The sequence below is a fragment of the Tursiops truncatus genome, chromosome 11, assembly GCF_011762595.2.
Source record: "Tursiops truncatus isolate mTurTru1 chromosome 11, mTurTru1.mat.Y, whole genome shotgun sequence".
In the NCBI taxonomy this organism is placed as follows: domain Eukaryota; kingdom Metazoa; phylum Chordata; class Mammalia; order Artiodactyla; family Delphinidae; genus Tursiops; species Tursiops truncatus.
The window spans coordinates 21176109-21195720 of NC_047044.1; the positions used below are offsets into that span (position 1 = coordinate 21176109).

Sequence of the window (19612 nt, forward strand, 5' to 3'; positions counted from 1 at the left end):
TGATTTCTCAGCAGAAACTTTATAAGCCAGAAGGGAGTGGCATAATATATTTAAAGTGATGAAAGGGAAGAACCTACAAGCAAGATTACTCTACCTGGTAAGGATCTCATTCAGATTCGATGGAGAAATCAACAGCTTTACAGACAAGCAACAGGTAAGAGAATTCAGTACCATCAAATGAGCTCTGCAAAAAATGCTAAAGGATCTTCCCTAAGTGGGAAACGTAAGAGAAGAAAAGGACCTAGAAAAACAAACACGTAACAATTAAGAAAATGGTAATAGGGACAGACATATCAATAATTAACTTAAATGTGAATGGATTAAATGCTCCAACCAAAAGACACAGGCTCGCTGAATGGATACAAAAATAAGACCCATATATATGCTGTCTACAAGAGGCCCACTTCAGACCTAGGGACACATACAGACTGAAAGTGAGGGGATGGAAAAAGATATTCCGTGCAAATGGAAATCAAAGGAAAGCTGGAGTAGCAATACTCATATGAGATAAAATAGACTCTAAAATAAAGAGTGCTACACGAGACAAGGAAGGACACTACATAATGATCAAGGGATCAATCCAAGAAGAAGATATAACAATTATATATGCACCCAACATAGGAGCACCTTAATACATAAGGCAACTGCTAACAGCTATAAAAGAAGAAATCGACAGTAACACAATAATAGTGGGGGACTTTAACACCTCACTTACACCAATGGACAGATCATCCAAAATGAAAATAAATGAGGAAACAGGGGCTTCCCTGGTGGCCCAGTGATTGAGAGTCTGCCTGCCGATGCAGGGGACACGGGTTCGTGTCCCAGTCCGGGAAGATCCCACATGCCGCGGAGTGGCTGGACCCGTGAGCCACGGCCACTGAGCCTGTGTGTCTGGAGCCTGTGCTCCACAACAGGAAAGTCCACAACAGTGAGAGGCCCGCATACCGCAAAAAAAAAAAAAAAAAAAAAAAAAAGAGGAAACAGAAGCTTTAAATGACACAATAGACCAGATAGATTTAGTTGATATTTATAGGACATTCCATCCCAAAACAGCAGATTACACTTTCTTCTCAAGTGCGCACAGAACATTGTCCAGGATAGATCACATCTTGGGTCCCAAATCAAGCCTCAGTAAATTTAAGAAAATTGAAATCATATCAAGCATCTTTTCCATCACAACGCTATGAGATTAGAAATGAATTACAGGGAAAAAAACGTAAAAGACACATACACATGGAGGGTAAACAATACGTTACTAAATGACCAGGAGATCACTGAAGAAATTAAAGAGGAAATCAAAAAATACCTAGGGACAAATGACCATGAAAACACGATGATGCAAAACCTATGGAATGCAGCAAAAGCAGTTCTAAGAGGGAAGTTTATAACTATACAAGCCTACCTCAAGAAACAAGAAAAATCTCAAATAAACAATCTAACCTTACACCTACAGGAACTAGGGAAAGAAGAACAAACAAAACCCAAAGTTAGCAGAAGGAAGAAAATCATAAAGGTCAGAGCAGAAATAAATGAAATAGAAACAAAGAAAACAATAGCAAAGATCAATAAAACTAAAACCTGGTTCTTTGAGAAGATAAACAAAACTGATAAACCATTAGCCAGACTCATCAAGAAAAAGAGGGAGAGGACTCAAATCAATAAAATTAGAAATGAAAAAGGAGAAGTTACAACAGACACCACAGAAATACAAAGCATCCTAAGAGACTACTATAAGCAACCCTATGCCAATAAAATGGACAACCTGGAAAAAAAAAACAAATTCTTACAAAGGTATAACCTTCAAAGCTTGAACCAGGAAGAAATAGAAAACATAAACAGACCAATCACAAGCAATGAAATTGAAACTGTGATTAAAACTCTTCCAATAAACAAAAGTCCAGGACCAGATGGCTTCACAGGTGAATCCTATCAAACATTTAGAGAAGAGCTAACACCCATCCTTCTCAAACTCTTCCAAAACATTGCAGAGGAAGGAACACTCCCAAACTCATTCTATGAGGCCACCATCACCCTGATACCAAAACCAAACAAAGATACTACAAAAAAAGAAAATTACAGACCAATATCACTGAGGAATATAGATGCAAAAATCCTCAACAAAATACTAGCAAACAGAATCCAACAACACATTAAAAGGATCATACACCATGATCAAGTGTGATTTATCCAGGGATGCAAGGATTCTTCAATATACACAAATCAATCAATGTGATACACCATATTAACAAATTGAAGAAGAAAAACCATATGATCACCTCAATAGATGCAGAAAAAGCTTTTGACAAAATTCTACACCCATTTATGGTAAAAACTCTCCAGAGAGTGGGCATAGAGGGACCCTACCTCAACATAATAAATGCCATATACGACAAACCCACAGCAAACATCATTCTCAATGGTGAAAAACTGAAAGCATTTCCTCTAAGATCAGGAACAAGACAAGGATGTCCACTCTCACCCCTGTTATTTAACATAGTTTTGGAAGTCCTAGCCATGGCAATCAGAGAAGAAAAAGAAATAAAAGGAATACAAATTGGAAAAGAAGAAGTAAAACTGTCACTGTTTGCATATGACATGATACCATACATAGAGAATCCTAAAGATGCCACCAAGAAACTACTAGAGCTAATCAATGAATTTGGTGAAGTTGCAGGATACAAAATTAATGCACAGAAACCTCTTGCATTCCTATGTACTAATGATGAAAAATCTGAAAGAGAAATTAAGGAAACACTCCGATTTGCCATTGCAAGAAAAAGAATAAAATACCTAGGAATAAACCTATCTAGGGAGACAAAAGACCTGTATGCAGAAAACTATAAGATACTGATGAAAGAAATTAAAGATGATACCACCAGATGGAGAGATATACCATGTTCTTGGATTGGAAGATTCAATATTGTGAAAATGACTCTACTACCCAAAGCAATCTACAGATTCAATGCAATTCCTATCAAATTACCAATGGCATTTTTTACAGAACTAGAACAAAACATCTTAAAATTTGTATGGAGACACAAAAGACCCCGAATAGCCAAAGCAGTCTTGAGGGGAAAAAATGGAGCTGGAGGAATCAGACTCCCTGACTTCAGACTATATTATGTAGCTACAGTAATCAAGACAATATGCTACTGGCACAAAAACAGAAACACAGATCAATGGAACAAGATAGAAAGCCCAGAGATAAACCCATGCACCTATGGTCAACTAATCTATGACAAAGGAGGCAAGGATATACAATGTAGAAAAGACAGTCTCTTCAATAAATGGTGCTGGAAAAACTGGACAGCTGCATGTAAAAGAATGAAATTAGAACACTCCCTAACACCATACTCAAAAATAAACTCAAAATGGATTAGAGACCTAAATGTAAGGCCTGACAGTATCAAACTCTCAGAGGAAAACATGGGAACGACACTCTTTGACATAAATCACAGCAATATCTTTTTTGATCCACCTCCTAGAGTAATGGAAATAAAAAGAAAAATAAACAAATGGGACCTAATGAAACTTCAAAGCTTTTGCACAGCAATGGAAACCATAAACAAGATGAAGAGACAACCCTCAGAATGGGAGAAAATATTTGCAAACGAATCAATGCACAAAGGATTAATCTCTGAAATATATAAACAGCTCATGTAGCTCAATATTAAAAAAACAAACAACCCAGTCCAAAAATGGGCAGAAGACCTAAATAGACATTTCTCCAAAGAAGACATACAGATGGCCAAGAAACACATGAAAAGCTGCTCAACGTCACTAATTATTAGAGAAATGCAAATCAAAACTGCAATGAGGTATCACCTCACACCAGTCAGAATGGGCATCACGAGAAAATCTACAAACAATAAATGCTGGAGAGGGTGTGGAGAAAAGGGTATCCTCTTGCACTGTTGGTGGGAATGTAAATTGATACAGCCACTATGGAGAACAGTATGGAGGTTCCTTAAAAAGCTAAAAATAGAACTACCATACCACCCAGCAATCCCATTACTGGGCATATACCCAGATAAAACCGTAATTCAAAAAGACACATACACCCCAATGTTCACTGCAGCACTATTTAAAATAGCCAGGCCATGGAAGCAACCTAGATGCCCATCGACAGATGAATGGATAAAGGAGATGTGGTACATATATACAATGGAATATTACTCAGCCATAAAAAGGAACGAAATTGGGTCATTTGTAGAGACGTGGATGGATCTAGAGACTGTCATACAGAATGAAGTAAGTCAGAAAAGGAAAAACATATATCGTATATTAACGCATATATGTGGAACCTAGACAAATGGTACAATGAACCGGTTTGCAGGGCAGAAGTTGAGACACAGATATAGAGAACAAACGTATGGACACCAAGGGGGGAAAGCTGTGGGGGTGGTGGGGGTGTGATGAATTTGGCGATTGGCATTGACACGTATATACTGATGTGTATAAAACTGATGACTAATAAAAAAAAAGAAAATTTAACCATAACTTACAATTATCATTTAAAATATTTTTCTGGAATTAAATTTTCAGGTAACTGATTTTTTAAAAATATTAAATTTTTGAATGTGTAAAATATTTTTTACTTTATGGAATACCCATTCCATTATGTTATTTAATCTCCCCATTATCCCTCTAAGGGCAAACAGTTCAGTTTGCAGAAGGAAATTGAAAAGAGAGGTTTTAAGTGGCAAGGATTATCCAATTAAAGGGAAACATTTTCTTCCAACCATTCTGAATAGAACCTTGCTAAAATGCCTTAACTATGTGCACTTTCTTTTCCTATTAGACAAGGACTGTTAGTCAGCACCACACAGTAATTAGCAAAAAGTAGATGCTTAGGGCTTCCCTGGTGGCACAGTGGTTGGGAGCCAGCCTGCCGATACAGGGGACACGGGTTCGTGCCCCGGTCCGGGAAGATCCCATGTGCCACGGAGCAGCTGGGCCCGTGAGCCATGGCCACTGAGCTTGCGCGTCCAGAGCCTGTGCTCCGCAACGGGGGAGGCCACAACACTGAGAGGTCCGTGTACCGCAAAAAAAAAAAAAAAAAAAAAACAGCAAAAAAAAGTAGATGCTTAAATATTTGATGAGTGAATCAGAGACAACACAGGCTTAATGTAGAAAATAAACATGTTTTTAAAAACAAACAAAAATGTGAGGTTATTTCCTTTGAATATTTTTATCTGCACATAGATTTTTACTTTTTATGTTTTAGCCCAAACGTTATCTCATGAACATTTTCTTATTCTATTACATGTTCTTTAAAAATATGATTTAATGCCTTATCATATTTCTTTTTAAATTTAATTTTATTTACTTTTTTATACAGCAGGTTCTTATTGCCCTATCATACTTCAACCAGAGGGATCTATTAATATGTATTTATCCATATTCCAAATATTGAAAGTTTAGATCAGGAGGAAAAATACTCGTGTGTTTATAAACATGGACTTTGGAGTCTGAGACAGGCTTAATCACAACTTAGTAGACAAATTACTTTATTTCTTTGGGACTCAATCTCTTCAACTCTAAAAGGGTAATAAGTTCACCAACTTAATACATCTGCAAGAAGTAAATAATTCTAATCATACATGTAAAGTGTTTAGCATAGTCCCTGTATTCGAAATATAGGCATCTTAATCGATATCTCTGATTATCCCATTATTTATTCATACTCTAGGACACATAATATGAAATACTTAGTCTCTTGGTATATTGCAAAATTGTTTACCAGAAAAGTTATTTCAAATTATACTCTGACCAGCAGCAAATAAGAGTGTCCATATCACAAATCTGCAACACCTTTTGAAAAAATTCTATTAATTTGGATTGTAAGAGTAGTATTTTAATTTGCATTTTCTGTACTAGAATGTGCCATGAGGAAGAGGAATTCTTTTCTGTTTTGCATCCCAAGCTCCTAAATAAATGCTCAATAAATATCGCAATTGAATCTGTGATTACTACAGATGTTTAACACTTTTTATGTCTGAGAATTATCCATTTTATAACCTTTGACAGCATGTAATTCTCCAATGATTATCTATTTGTGCCACTGACCATCTGTATTCTGAAAATTATCTAACCATTTTATACTGGGGTAGTGTTTTTCTATGGATTGATAAGAGCTCTTAATATATTAAAGAAAACAACCCTGTGTCATATTTCTTTTAGGTTTATTTCTCAGGATTGTTTACTTTAGTTTTGCTTACAAAGGCTTTTGATGTACATAAGGTTTAAAATTTTTACATAGTTAAAAAACAAAAGCTGGCAAAATCTATCCTGTCCTTAAGTCAGTTGTTTTCAGACTAAACAGAGACAAAAGGGGGGCTAAGGGTGCTGGTAATATTCTGCTTGAACTGTGTTCTGGTTACATGAGTGTATTCACTTTTTGAAAATTCACTGAGTTGTACACTCACGGTCTTAAACTTCTTTTTATATATGTTTTACTTCAATAAAAAGTTTATTTTAAAAAGAAGTTGTAAGAAAATACACCCTTTGTTACTTCTTCCACTTTTTTTATTTTAATAAATTTATTTATTTTTGGCTGCATTGGGTCTTTGTTGCTGAGCGTGGGCTTTCTCTAGTTGCGGCGAGCGGGGGCTACTCTTCATTGCAGTGCGTGGGCTTCTCATTGCAGTAGTTTCTCTTGTTGCACAGCGTGGGCTCTAGGAGTGCAGGGTTTAATAGTTGTGGCACGTAAGCTCAGTAGTTGTGGCTTACGGGCTCTAGAGCGCAGGCTCAGTAGTTGTGGTGCACAGGCTTAGTTGCTCTGCGGCATGTGGGATCTTCCCGGACCAGGGCTCGAACCCGTGTCCCCTGCCTTGGCAGGCACCACCAGGGAAGCCCTCTTCCACTGTTTTTATGCTTAGCAACTCAGTTAAATATTTCTTGTGGTTTTATTTTTATATTTAAGTCTTACAACCATCTGAACTTCAGTGTATAAGGCAAAGTAAAATCTTAATTTTTCTCCAAACAGGGAACTTTACCTGTATCTTTTCTTGAACAGTTACTCCCCTCCTCATTGGTTTCTGATGCTTTGTTTAATATGTAATTACTTTTTTTTTAACATATAATGTTTGATTTAGGATTAACAATTCAGTGTCACTGATCTGTCAGTTAATTCTTTTTTTAAAAAAAAAAATTATTTATTTAATTTGGTTGCACTGGGTCTTAGTTGCAGCATGTGGGATCCTAAGTTGCGGCATGCGAACTCTTAGTTGTGGCATGCATGTGGGACCTCATTCCCTGACCAGGGATCGAACCCAGACCCCCTTTATTGGGAGCACAGAGTCTTAACCACTGCACCACCGGGAAGTCCCTGTCAGTTAATTCTTATACAAGTGTCACCTTAATTTAATTATTAGTTTTAATTTTTTTAATCATCTACTAGAGAAGTCTCTTTTCATTATCATTCTTTTTCATCAGTATTTCTAGTTGTTCCTGCCAGCTTCTTCTCTTCAAGTTGGACTTCAACAGCCTTGCTTTTAAAAACATATGAATTTTTTTTCATTCAGTGTTTCATTCAGAAGGACTAAGTATATAGGCTTTGGACTGAAACTGCGTGGGTCTTGGTTAATGTCCTCATCTGTATCAGCCTTCCCTTACCTTTCTAATTTGCTGTTTCTGGGAAAGGGAATTAAACAACTAAACTTTTTGAAGCTGAGCCTAATTCTGTTTGGTTTCATAATGAGTAACATTCACGTAATCATAATATTGTAAATACTATTTATAAGTTTTCTATTTTTAAAATTAATCTACAATCAAGGCAAGAAGACTTAACTATAGTAAAGAGCATTATGTAAATATTATAAATTTCAATAATTAAGAAGAAATGGTATAGCAATGAAAAAAGTCAATCTCTAAAGGTTACATACTATATGATTCTGTTTCTCTAACATTCTTGAAATAATAGAACTATAGAAATGGAAAGCAGATTAGCAATTGCCAAGGTACTGGGACAAGGTGGGGGAGCAAATATAAAGTGGGAGCACATAGAAGTTCCTTTGTAATGGTGGAACAGTTCTGTATCTTGACTGTGGCGGTGTTTATGAGTCTATACATGGGATAAAAACCACACAGAACTAGAGGCGGACTAGTGCACGTAAAAAATAGTGAAAACTGAATATAATCTGTAGTCTGGTTAACAGTATTGCACCAACGTCAATTTTATCATTTTTATGTTGTACTAGTTATATAAAATGTCACTAAGGGTACACAGGGCTCTGTGTACTATTCTTGCAACTTCCTGTGTCTGTATTTCAAAATAAAAAGTTTTTTTTTAAATGCGCTAGAGATGGGTAAGACAGCTCTAAGGGGATTGTGGTGATGGATGCATATGCTAAAAACCATTGAACTGTACACTTTAAATGGGTGAATTGTATGGTATGAGAATTATATCTCAATAAAGCTGTTTAAAAAAGTAATGATACATCTGAGAGAAAGAAAAGGAGGGAAGAAAATGTAGATGCACTTATTTTCATATATAACACAGAGGGAAGCCAAGAGATACTGACAGTATCATACCAGTCAAAGTTAATGTAGCAAAAACTGAGATTTAAGAATTCTACTTATGTTTTTAAACACAATAAAACTAAAAATAATAGCATTAATAAAATTTAGGAGGCAGGAGAAGAGTTGGCACGTGATTAAGTACTAATTCTTCATCTTTTAATAGTGGACAGTCAACTAATATTGGCTAATCCAGAAACATATCAATATATTATTAAGGCTTATAGAGATTAAAAAAGAGTAAAAGATAATAAAGTTGAAATATTATGCTGTGTATGGAGTAAAACTGACAAGAGAAATGGAAAGGGAAGGCAGAGATTTATTTTCTTTTTGGATCCTTATTTCCTTATACGTATTTTTAAATTTGTTTTATGAGGTACATATACATTTGTCATTTTAAAATATTATTAAGTATTAAGCTCTCTAGAATTTGGAAATGTCTTTTTGGTGGACACTACCATTTCATATGTTAGAAAGCTTTTCAACTTGAACATCATTAGTATTTATATATGTGATATAGTCTTCTAAGCAATAATATAGAATTGCCACCTGAACTTAGAACTAAAGGTAAGGAATAATTTTAAATTACTTTAAAAAGTTCACCCCCAGCATCCCATCCTCCCAAAGAATCAAAGTTAAGTATTACCTGTAAGATATAATCTCTTTTAGATGATTGGTTAGGAGTTTTCCTCCCACATTTATCCTAAAAGGGGAGAATTCAAATTTGGTTCAGTTTATTACACATTTCATTCAGTTTTATTCTAAGAAATAAGATGAAAATTGAATGCAACTCACCGAATAATTGCTTCTTTCTTCTTTTTACTTCTACAATAAGGAACTATATGTGTAAAGGAATATCCACTATCTACAATGATACAGCATAATTCAGAAGGATTATCTCGGAAATACCTATGTGCACTGAGAGCCCCAGCTATTTAAAAAAAAAAGATAAAGAAAAAATAAACACACTGAATAAGAGTATAATTAATTTAAAGCAATAAATAAAGAAAGGTAGCAAACTAAAACAAGCAGAAAGACAAAAACTTTATTTATAGGAAAAATGCTAATTTAAAATAACGTTCCTAATTCTGTCACAAGCTCTTTATAATGCTTAAACTTTAAAACATGATATTTTTGTGGAAAATGATAAAAAATTTGTGATCAACTTTTAAAGGTAAATATTCACTTCACAGTTTATAATAATTATTTTAATAGCAGATGATTTTACTGAGAATTTATTACATGCTGGGCACTATTCTAAACTCCATGAGTGTGTGTGTTTTAATCCTCACAACAATCCCATTTCACAGATGAAGAAAGTGAAGCACAGGGAAGTTAAATAATGTGCCCAAGGTCACATGATTAGAAAGTAACAGAGCTAGGATTCAAACATAGACAGTGTGACTCCAGAGCAGGGTTTCTCAACTTTGGAACTCCTGACATTTTGGGCCAGATAACTCCTTGTTGTTGGGGGTTTTACTGTGCATTGTAAGATGTTTAGCAGCATCTGTGTCCTCTACACATTAGATGCCAGTAGCACCCTCCCAGTTGTGACAACGAAAAATGTCTCCAGACTTTGTCAAATGTCCCCAGGAGCAAAATCACCCTTGGTTGAGAACACTGTTTAGAGATTATGCTCCTAACCATTACAGTATACTGTTGCTTATACAGACTTAAATTCTACAAGCTAAATATGTGAATACTTTCTTTGTACAGTCATGTAATGTGATTCTAGCCTTTAATAAACTTACTTCTAAATAATATTTACAGATTATTTTCCCTCATATTGGCAGCCTGAGCTATTAACATTATTTCAAACAATAATAATAACAATAGCAGACACATCAGTGACAGAAAAGACAACTAACTCAGAAACAATAATCTTTCAGAGATTAGAAATGTGGCTAGTAACTTCATTAGGGAGAAATATCATATCAGTAAAAAGATAAAGTGAGAGAAGTCTGACTAGATAATCTCTAAGGGTCCATCTAGTTCTTAAATTCCAGGTTTTATTTCCTTCAAATCAAAAAGAATGTCACCCAATATTCTTGGACCTTAAGTGTTTCTTTACTCTATTCATATTCATATTCACATAACTCAATTTCAATAAAAACTTTAACTCACCATTTACTCTTAATACTGCTTGAAACTGGTATTCTTCAAATAAGATTTCATTCATTGACTCTTGAATTGAAGTGAAGTTAAAATATGGTTCTGTGATAATAATATTAGTGTCTAAAAAATCAACCTATGTGAGGAAAAAAATTCCCAAAGTTTTGTAACTTTGTAGTCATAATTATAAGTACTTGTTTTATATATATAAACACATTTATTTAATCCTCACAATAACCCTAGGAAACACGTCTTACTATTATTCCCTTTTAAAAGGTGAGCAAACTGAGGCACAATAGTGTTGAATGAGTTACGAAGGTCCATATAACTAGTTAGTGACATACCTAGGATTTGAACTTGGGAAGTCTGGTTACAGAATACATGCACTTTAACTATCATATAATTTTAACTCTCTTAATGATAGCATTGATAAAATGGTACTGTCAAATTGTTTAAAGATAATTATGCAAAAGTAATAAATGATACAACTACAGGCACTGGGACTGTTATTTTGTTTTTAAAAGTTAAAAGGTGAGAAGCTTTAGAATATTTAACGTTTACATAATTCTCTCCCACACACTCTTAAGAAGCATTAAAATTTGAACATTTTCTCAGTATACCTAAAGTCACACTAAAGATATTAAAAGCACAAAATTTTAACATTGTATCATTCACACATTCAGATATATCAGCAAAAATATTTTATTGTGAAAAAAATTAGACAGTGAATTGGTCTAAGAATAGCAGAAATCTGAAGTAAAAATTTTAATCTTAAGTTTCATACAGACTATCTCTTCTCAACTTCAAATTCCACTTCACAATGGAAATTCCATTCACTTGCACTTATTTGAAAATCAAAGTTAAGCACAGTAGCTTAAATGACTTAAATATATATAAGAAACGTATTCAAAAATTTATAAATCTTAAGATATAAGCACAGATTTAAATTTTTCATTTGAATAAGACATGGAAATAGAAATTTGAATACATACTCCAATTTGTTACCTGATACATTTCTTTTCCAAAAAGGTAATCCCAGACTTGTCTTTGAACATCCCAATTCACCAAGTAGCCCTAAAAAATTTGTTTTATGAATTTAATTATCAAAAATATTTGAACAATTTTTTAAAAATCAGATTAATATATTCTAAATCACTGATTCTTATCTCTTTATGGTCACATTCACCAGTCTAATGATGTTTGAATTTGAAACCTATTATATTGGTATGTTTTTCTCCTTTTAGAAATTCAAAATATTACAAATTAACAATAACCAAAATATCAAGGGTTCAAAAGACACACCAATATGTAGAGATGCCTCTCTATACTCTTTTTCTTTAATGTGTTCGTTTCATTTAGCTTTAACATAAACAAGTAAAATTCAGTACCCACAATCAGTAACTAAATCATGGTCATTTATTTTTATTTTTATTTATTGAAGTATAGTTGATTTTTTTTCATTGAAGTATAATTAATCATGGTCAATTTTTTAACATGACAATTTAAATTCAACTTTTGGTTTTAATAAGATCTTAATTAAAATAACTTTTTCTCAGAGATTCAAAAATATTTTCATACATACAAAATCTTAAATATACATTCCAAATTATCCTTCAGTTTAGGTCTTTAATGCTAGAAATGACATACAGTTGAATTACCTTTTGAAAAGGAAGAATATAAAAGAGTCCAGAAGGATCCTTTATTTCATCTATCTGGTTGGCAGTAAAAGTTTTAAGACGTGCCGTTTTTGACCTGAACTGACAGTTAGGAATAACTCTATAAACAAAGAAACAAATAATGTAATTATTCCCTAAATACTTAGTTCCTAAAAATACATTTACCTAACCACCACCCTTGGTGTCAAAAAATATCCAAAACCAGTGTTTCTCATTCTGTCTTCAAAAAATTTTTACATGCCTTTTTTTTTTTTTAAGGTTCTAGTATATACCAGTTCTGTACTGGACCCATTATCTTTCTCAAATAATCTTCAGGACACCCTTATGGGTGGGTATTGGTTCTGCCACTGCACAGAGGTGAAGAGGGGCTGAGGTAAATAAAGTTCCTGGAAAATTCTTAATACCATTCTGGTAAGAAAAAAAAAAAAAATCCAAGTTCAAAATTCTGACCATAAAATTAAGTTTCCATGGAGTCAAAGATTTTCAATCAGCAAGATGCTATAAGGTACAGATGTAGGAAGTAGTTTTAAATATAGTTGCTGCGCACCATGGGTTTACAATCTGGTTAGGAAGACAAACTAGAACCATAATCCATCATACATGTGTACACATGTATGTGTGTGTATGCGTGTGTGTGTGCATATATATGCACACACATACAGAGAAAGGGATAGAGAAAGTGAAGGGGAACATAATTTGTCACCCCAAAACATTCCACTTTGGTATAAGGATTATTTTGCGCTAAAGGCGATTAAAATCCTTGCATTAATTGGGATAATACTGTAAAAATGTTTTATACCTGATTATTTCACTTACTATGCTGTCATTTTCTCTATGTTTAAATAGTCTTCAAGGACATAAAAACAATATATTTTAAAATTTATTTATTTTATTTATTTTTGGTTGCATTAAGTCTTCATTGTTGCACACAGGCTTTCTCTAGTTGTGGCGATTGGGGGCTACTCTCTTCGTTGTAGAGCACAGGCTCTAGGCGTGCGGGCTTCAGTAGTTGTGGCACACGGGCTCAGTAGTTGTGGCCCACCGGCTGAGTTGCTCCGCAGCATGTGGGACCTTCCCAGACCAGGTCTCAAACCCATGTCCCCTGCATTGGCAGGCGAATTCTTAACCACTGCGCCACCAGTGAAGCCCAAGGACATAATTTTAAAACCTGCCTTGTAGTCAATCTTGGCTGTATTACAATTTTAGTCAATTTACTGTTCTTGAATATTTAGCTTGCTTCTCCCTACACCTTTGTGTCACCATACACAATGTCTATACATGATAATAGAGTATTCCGCACTCTTATCAAGACTTCTAAATTATTCCTTAAGTAACTGATAATAGAACTGCTGTCAAAGGATGAGAACAATGATACACATTGCCAAAATAAGACTGTAACAATATTCATTCCTACGCAGTTTGTCCTCTAAAAAAAGAAAAAGGAAAGGAGGGAGGAAGGGGAAAAGTCCCCTGTGAATACTCTAGAGCAAAAGTGTGTCTTTTAATTTGCTTAGTCTCTACTCAAACATAGTTTATGAAAGCCAGTGTAGTATTTGTTTGAGTCTAATTAACCAGGTCAGCCAATGAGCACTTAGAACGGCTAAAGTACAAAGCCTTCAAAGTCTACAGCCACTGAAACAGTGGTTTTTACACTTTTGGGGGCCATGGAACCCTTTAAGGATCTGATGAAAGCTATGATCGCGTCCCCCCAAAAATGCATATACACAAAAACGTTGCCCACGATTCCTGAGGGTTCATGAACTTTGTGTACGGACCCCTCTTTCGGGAACCGCTTCCTTAGAAGCCTATTTTCCTGTACTATTTCCTGTTACGAAACGAAACACGTCCCACTTCCGGGGCCACGTAGCCCAAAGTTAGTAACCATGTCTCACTTCAAAGCATTCAAACTACCCAACTCCAACCAGAGCATCCCTCTGCCTGAGGGCCGCGCGGGGGCGTTTGCAGTTTACAGACGTCCCAAGATGAAGCGTAATATACGTAACTACTAGGCATATATGCTTTGTCCCTCGGAGGAAGCGAACACTTACGAGACATTTTCATGGCTGTAACCGATTTTGGCGTTGTAGGCTCCGTTATCCAGCACTAAGGTCGTCATTTTAGTACTAACCGCAGTTGCTTTCTTTTCCCGACCCTTCTGCTCACGCTTTTTCCGGCACTCTATGGTGGCACCCACGGAGCGTAAGGGCGCTTCCGCTCTCCCTTAGCAACTGAGGACGCCGGAAGGCAGAGATTGCACTGCAGCCCAGCCTGCCAGCAAGAGTCGTAACGTGCTTCCTGTCTCAACCCGTTTACGTTTTGGCCAGATCCAATAAGAGAGAAAACGCTGTTTTTTTTCGCCCAATGTGTGATTGTTCTTTACTTTTGCAGATTGAGTCGCTCTTGGGAGTTTCTTCTAACCCCTATAACGAACCATCTTTGTGGGGGGTTGGGGGGGAAGGTTGTGGGTGTGTGTGTGTTCGAATAGTATTGTTCAGACAGTAACGTCTTTTGAAGAATAAATTGCAAAGCCATACGCAGCACGGAATTGGATATGAAGACTCTTCAGCTTTATTGCCCACCACTGCCATTCTGACTGTTGGATCCAACCACTCTGTTACAAACACGGAACACGTCAACACGTCAACCGCCTCGCTTTTTTAACTCACAGTCTTCCCTGTCTGCTTGTTCTTCTGCACGGAGTTTTGTGTCTTATCTCAAAAAGCTTCTAGACTTCTGACACACTCCTCCTTTCCCCTTCCTGAAATTAGGTGTTCCTCATATGTGTTCCCTTAATGTCTTGGGCTCACTTGTCTATATCGTAATGGTTAAGAGAATGAATTTTAGGTTGGAATCCGGACTCTGCCACAAAATGGCTGTGTAACCTTGGGCGATAAAGATAAGGGTTAATACTTAGATAGGGCTTAATGCGTGTGGTTAAATTGTTCTAAGAGCTTTATGTATATTTACTAATTTAATCTTTACAATTTATGAAGTAGGTCCTATTATTGAAATCAAAGATAGTAGTTAAGAGTGCAGTCTCTGCATTCAAACTCCTGGGTCAAATCCTGGCTAACTACATGTTTTGGACAGGTTAGTTAACCTCTCTACACCTTAGCTTCCTCATCTGTAAAATGGACAGGTTAGTTAACCTCTCTACACCAAACCTTTTGGACAGGTTAGTTAACCTCTCTACACCTTAGCTTCCTCATCTGTAAAATGGAATACTATAATAATCCTCCCTTGCAGAATTATTTTATGAAGAGTAAATGATAAAAGTCAAGTACCTGTTAGTAATTATCATCATCGTCATCCTTTTATCATGTGATCATTGTTACCTTTGCCATGGCAAACTCCTTTAAGTTAGGCATTCTATTGGTGTCTATATTCCTTTGTATCAAAAAGTCATTGAAAGTCCAAAGTTAGTTATGTCCAATTTTAGTCATTCTATTTTCTCTAACAATATTAAATTGATAGGATCCCCCATGTAAAAAATATTTTATCAGTCTTACATCACAGAGTAACCATCATTTCTATTCACCTCTCATCTTTTAAAATAGGCTCTTTCAAAAAGCTTCCCTTTTCGCTTTCCTTCATATTTACCTGATCCTGGATCAAGATCATTTTTGTTCTTGGCTTCAGCTATCATTGAATACCAATAAATCCTAAAGAAGAATTTCTACCCCCACCTGCAACCTGAATGTTTCTATCCAGGGGTCCTGAGATAACCTTAAAGGTAACAAATCCAAAACAATTTTATCTCCAAAACTGCTTGTTTCACCTATATTACTTGTCTCAATTAGTGGTGTACCCCAATATCTACCCGGTGCCCCAAACTAAAAACCTCAGTAAACTTCAACTCCAATCCTTGTATTAATCTCTGGAATTTGTCCTTGACCCTTTTTTGTTTATTTACCTTTACTGATACTGCCTTATCTTTCACCAAAAATAGTAATGCTGCCGCCTTCTCAAGGCTCCTGTCTCCATTCTCTTCTCATGATCTGTCCTCTGTACTGCCAGTATGGTTATCAGACTATTTTTCTAAATCAGAAATCTGATCATCTTCCCCAAATTCAGTCACCATAGAAGTCTCCCAAGACTTGGCACTGCCTATGAAATAATGTCCATACATTTGCAATCTCATCCCCCTTCAACCCATCCTACACTGTGTTGGTAAATATTTAACAACCGGATCTCCAAGAAAAAAGTCCTGATTTGTAGTGTTTACCATTTTCTGTGGTGAAAATACTGTCACAATGGCTGTTTTCAAGCTTTCCTGAACTCATCAAACACCAGAACACAGAGTTGGGAAGAGATGTGCACAACTGGTTCTCATGAGCCAGTATAAGCCAGTTTCAGCACAGACTGTTCAGTAAAAGCCCTGACTCTATTCACCTTCACACCATGCACTCTCCCCTCCCAGGTTTTAGTACAAAGAATCTCAAGCATGTAACTATTACTTTTCAAATACATGTATATTTTGAGAATGTGTAATTTTAAAAGTTAAAAATATCACTCTGATATAAATACATAATGAACATGTGCAACAGATTTAAGTCACATTAATGAGTGAACTAACTTTATACCCTATCTTGTTGGTTCTTGCCAATATGAGTTAACAAATCTTTGATGCACATTCATTATATATTTGTATGACAGTCACATTTTTAACTTTTTGAAAATCATACTTTGAGAATTAAATACCAATTAACAAAAATGTAAATTTAAACCACAGTTGTGTCTGGCATTCTCTAAGTACTTAAACTTCATTAGCTTAATCCTCACAACAACCACATAGCTAAAAATCCACAGAGCAAAGTTTCCAATCCAAGTCTGACTTCAGGGCCAGTCCGTTTAACTTTAAACTGACATTCTCACCTTTGAAATAATATCTCCACTGTAAATCCATCTCTGGCTAAACAAGATAGAATCACTCCATCCCTTGTGTTTTCATAGCACTTTGCTTCTATTTTCAATTATGCTAAGGATAATAATAGCATTATTAAGAGCTTGACATATGCTAGGCACTTTGTTCAACACTATATATGCATAATCTCATTTAATCCTCACAAAATTGTGTTAGGTACTATTATCTCCAATAGATGAGGTAACTGAGGCTGAGAGTGAAATAACTTGCCCAAGTTTACACAGCTACAAAATGGTCGAGCAAGGCTTTGAACAAGAGTGTAATGATAGAGCTCAAGGTCCTAGCACTAGGAATTTAGCTTCCCTCTGAGGCTGTTAACTCTTCGATGGCAGGAACAGGTTTTGTTTGTTTAGGCTACCTAGTTACTTGAATAGTGCCTCATTTATAGTGCATTATAAATGTTAAGTGAGTAAACAGTCAATCCACATATATCTCCTTTCCCTTGCTTGAAAAGGCTCAGGTGTTGGACTATATGTGTAAACTATCCCCTGGCCATCCCCATAGACACCCACAGCATTTTCTGATACATCCCTCAGAGGTAGTGTTATTCTCCCCCCCTCCCACTTTTAGATGTCACCTCTGTAAACAGAGTGGTCATTTTCACCTCTGTAAAATGTTGGTTTGGGGCTGGGTGGGGTGAAGGTGCAGAGCTGTAATAGTTCTCCCTGCTATTTCAACAATTTCCTTCCTTTACATAGAATTTTTTTTTTTTTTTCGGTACGCGGGCCACTCACTGTTGTGGCCTCTCCCGTTGCGGAGCACAGGCTCCGGACGCGCAGGCTCAGCGGCCATGGCTCACGGGCCCAGCCGCTCCGCGGCATGTGGGATCTTCCTGGACCGGGGCACGAACCCGTGTCCCCTGCATCGGCAGGCGGACTCTCAACCACTGCGCCACCAGGGAAGCCCACATAGAAATTTTTAAGTGAAATTTAAAATCCTTATTTCTTTAGATACAACAACCTAGTGAGTTGGGTAAGGCTGATATTATTAATCTATTGTATAGAAGATTAAACTGAAGCTAAACGTAAGTAAATTATTTTCTCCAGCTTAACACAGCTAGAAAATACTAGAGCCAGGACTTAAATTTAGGCCTTCTAATTCCCAGGTCCTGGGTTCTATTAAGACACATTATCAACTTTTACTTCTCTTAGAATTTCTAGAGGAAACATCAAATTATAGCATTTAGCCGGGGGAAAAGCAGAATATCTAAGCAAAGGATAAGACACTGAGGCAAGAATATGAAAAAAGCTGAGTAGGTAAAGAAAGCAAAGCAATTAGAGCCGTTTGTAGAGCAAATTCTGACAGGGAAATGAAAAAGAGAAGATGTGTATGAAGAACTCAGTGATGGAGACGGGGACATGACTAGAGCGTGGGGACAGAGGTCTAAAACCCAAGAAGCTTCTGGGGTTGGGAGTCAAAGCATCCAACAGTGTCAGGGGCACTAGCGCGCTAGTCCCAGGGAGGGAGGCGGGGCAGCAAGAGCCTGTCCGGAGCCTGCGTTGCCCCGCCCCGCCCCGAGCCCGCCCCGCCCCGAGCCCGCCCCGCTCCGGCCCTCCCCCAGATCTCTTAGGTGATGCTGCAGCCAAGATGGCGCCGGCGGCGGCCGCGGCTACCTAAGAGGAATGCTCCCGGTCCTTGGCGGCAGCGGTGGCGGATGTGGCCTCGGCAGGGGGCTCAGGTCTGTCCTGGGCGTGAGTGCTCACGCGCCTCTCCTCCGGCCGGGTTAACCCAGACAAAGAGGAGACGGCCACGAAGAGAGGAGGCAGTGAGGAACGGAGAGAGAGCGCGGCGACCCCCGCTTCGGCACCATGGCTGGGCTCATCAAGAAACAGATCCTGAAGCACCTCTCCAGGTCAGTCAGAGCCTCGGGCGTGGGCGCTAGTCCGCTTCCGCCCTAGTTGGTTATCAGAGGCAACCTGCGGCTTCGGGGGCGGCGGGGACTGGCAGCCGAGCGGGAGGCGACCCTCGGGCTCCCCGCTCCAGTCCGGGCAGAGGTCGCTGCCCCGGATCTCCCGTCGCCTGCGGCGCCCAAGACTGGCCTCACGAGTCAGTCCTCTGACGGGTTCGCCCCCGGACGAGTTCGTCCCTGGATGGGTTCGCCCCTGGACGGGTTCTCTCTCCCGGCTGGCTCGCGGAGGAGCGTGTTGGGCTGCCGGGGGAGGCGGCGGACTGGGATCGTTGCCGACACGGCGTCTGGGGGCGTTTGGAGGACCCCTCTCGGGCGGTCCTGCGCGTAGGCTGCAGATGGTTTGTCACCCAGGTGCCCGGTGTCTGCTCGCCTCCATTCGGAGCTGAGTGGTTCCGTTAACCGAGGGCGTCTGGCGCAGTGTGGACTGTTAGGGCTGAGAATTGTTTTCTCACTGAAATGTTAACCTTG

The 19612-nt window shown here is 37.6% G+C and overlaps 2 protein-coding genes across 8 annotated transcripts in view; one reads left to right on the forward strand and one right to left on the reverse strand.

Annotated features, from left to right (window-relative positions):
- The window catches only part of ACTR6 (actin related protein 6), a 32127-nt gene extending 17609 nt beyond the window's left edge, over positions 1 to 14518 (reverse strand). Inside the window, exons 1-6 of the mRNA XM_019918632.3 lie at positions 14360 to 14518; positions 12294 to 12411; positions 11641 to 11709; positions 10648 to 10771; positions 9319 to 9454; positions 9170 to 9226 (exon numbers count right to left, since the gene is read on the reverse strand). Coding sequence (XP_019774191.1) covers positions 9170 to 9226; positions 9319 to 9454; positions 10648 to 10771; positions 11641 to 11709; positions 12294 to 12411; positions 14360 to 14427 — 572 coding nt within the window. The 5' untranslated portion in view covers positions 14428 to 14518. The remainder of the gene's footprint in view (positions 1 to 9169; positions 9227 to 9318; positions 9455 to 10647; positions 10772 to 11640; positions 11710 to 12293; positions 12412 to 14359) is intronic.
- A 4279-nt stretch (positions 14519 to 18797) lies between these two features.
- Positions 18798 to 19612, forward strand: part of BLTP3B (bridge-like lipid transfer protein family member 3B) — a 103900-nt gene continuing 103085 nt past the window's right edge. For 4 of the 7 annotated variants that reach the window (XM_019918591.3, XM_019918593.3, XM_019918588.3 and 1 more), the window contains exon 1: positions 18799 to 19087. Coding sequence is in view for 3 of the 7 variants with exons in the window: in XM_019918588.3 (XP_019774147.1) it covers positions 19044 to 19087 (44 nt within the window). In the remaining 4 variants the exon portion in view is untranslated. Of the gene's footprint in view, positions 19088 to 19612 lie in introns of all 7 variants that reach the window. The other 3 variants (XR_002172906.3, XR_002172905.3, XM_073788311.1) reach the window with 1 other exon arrangement.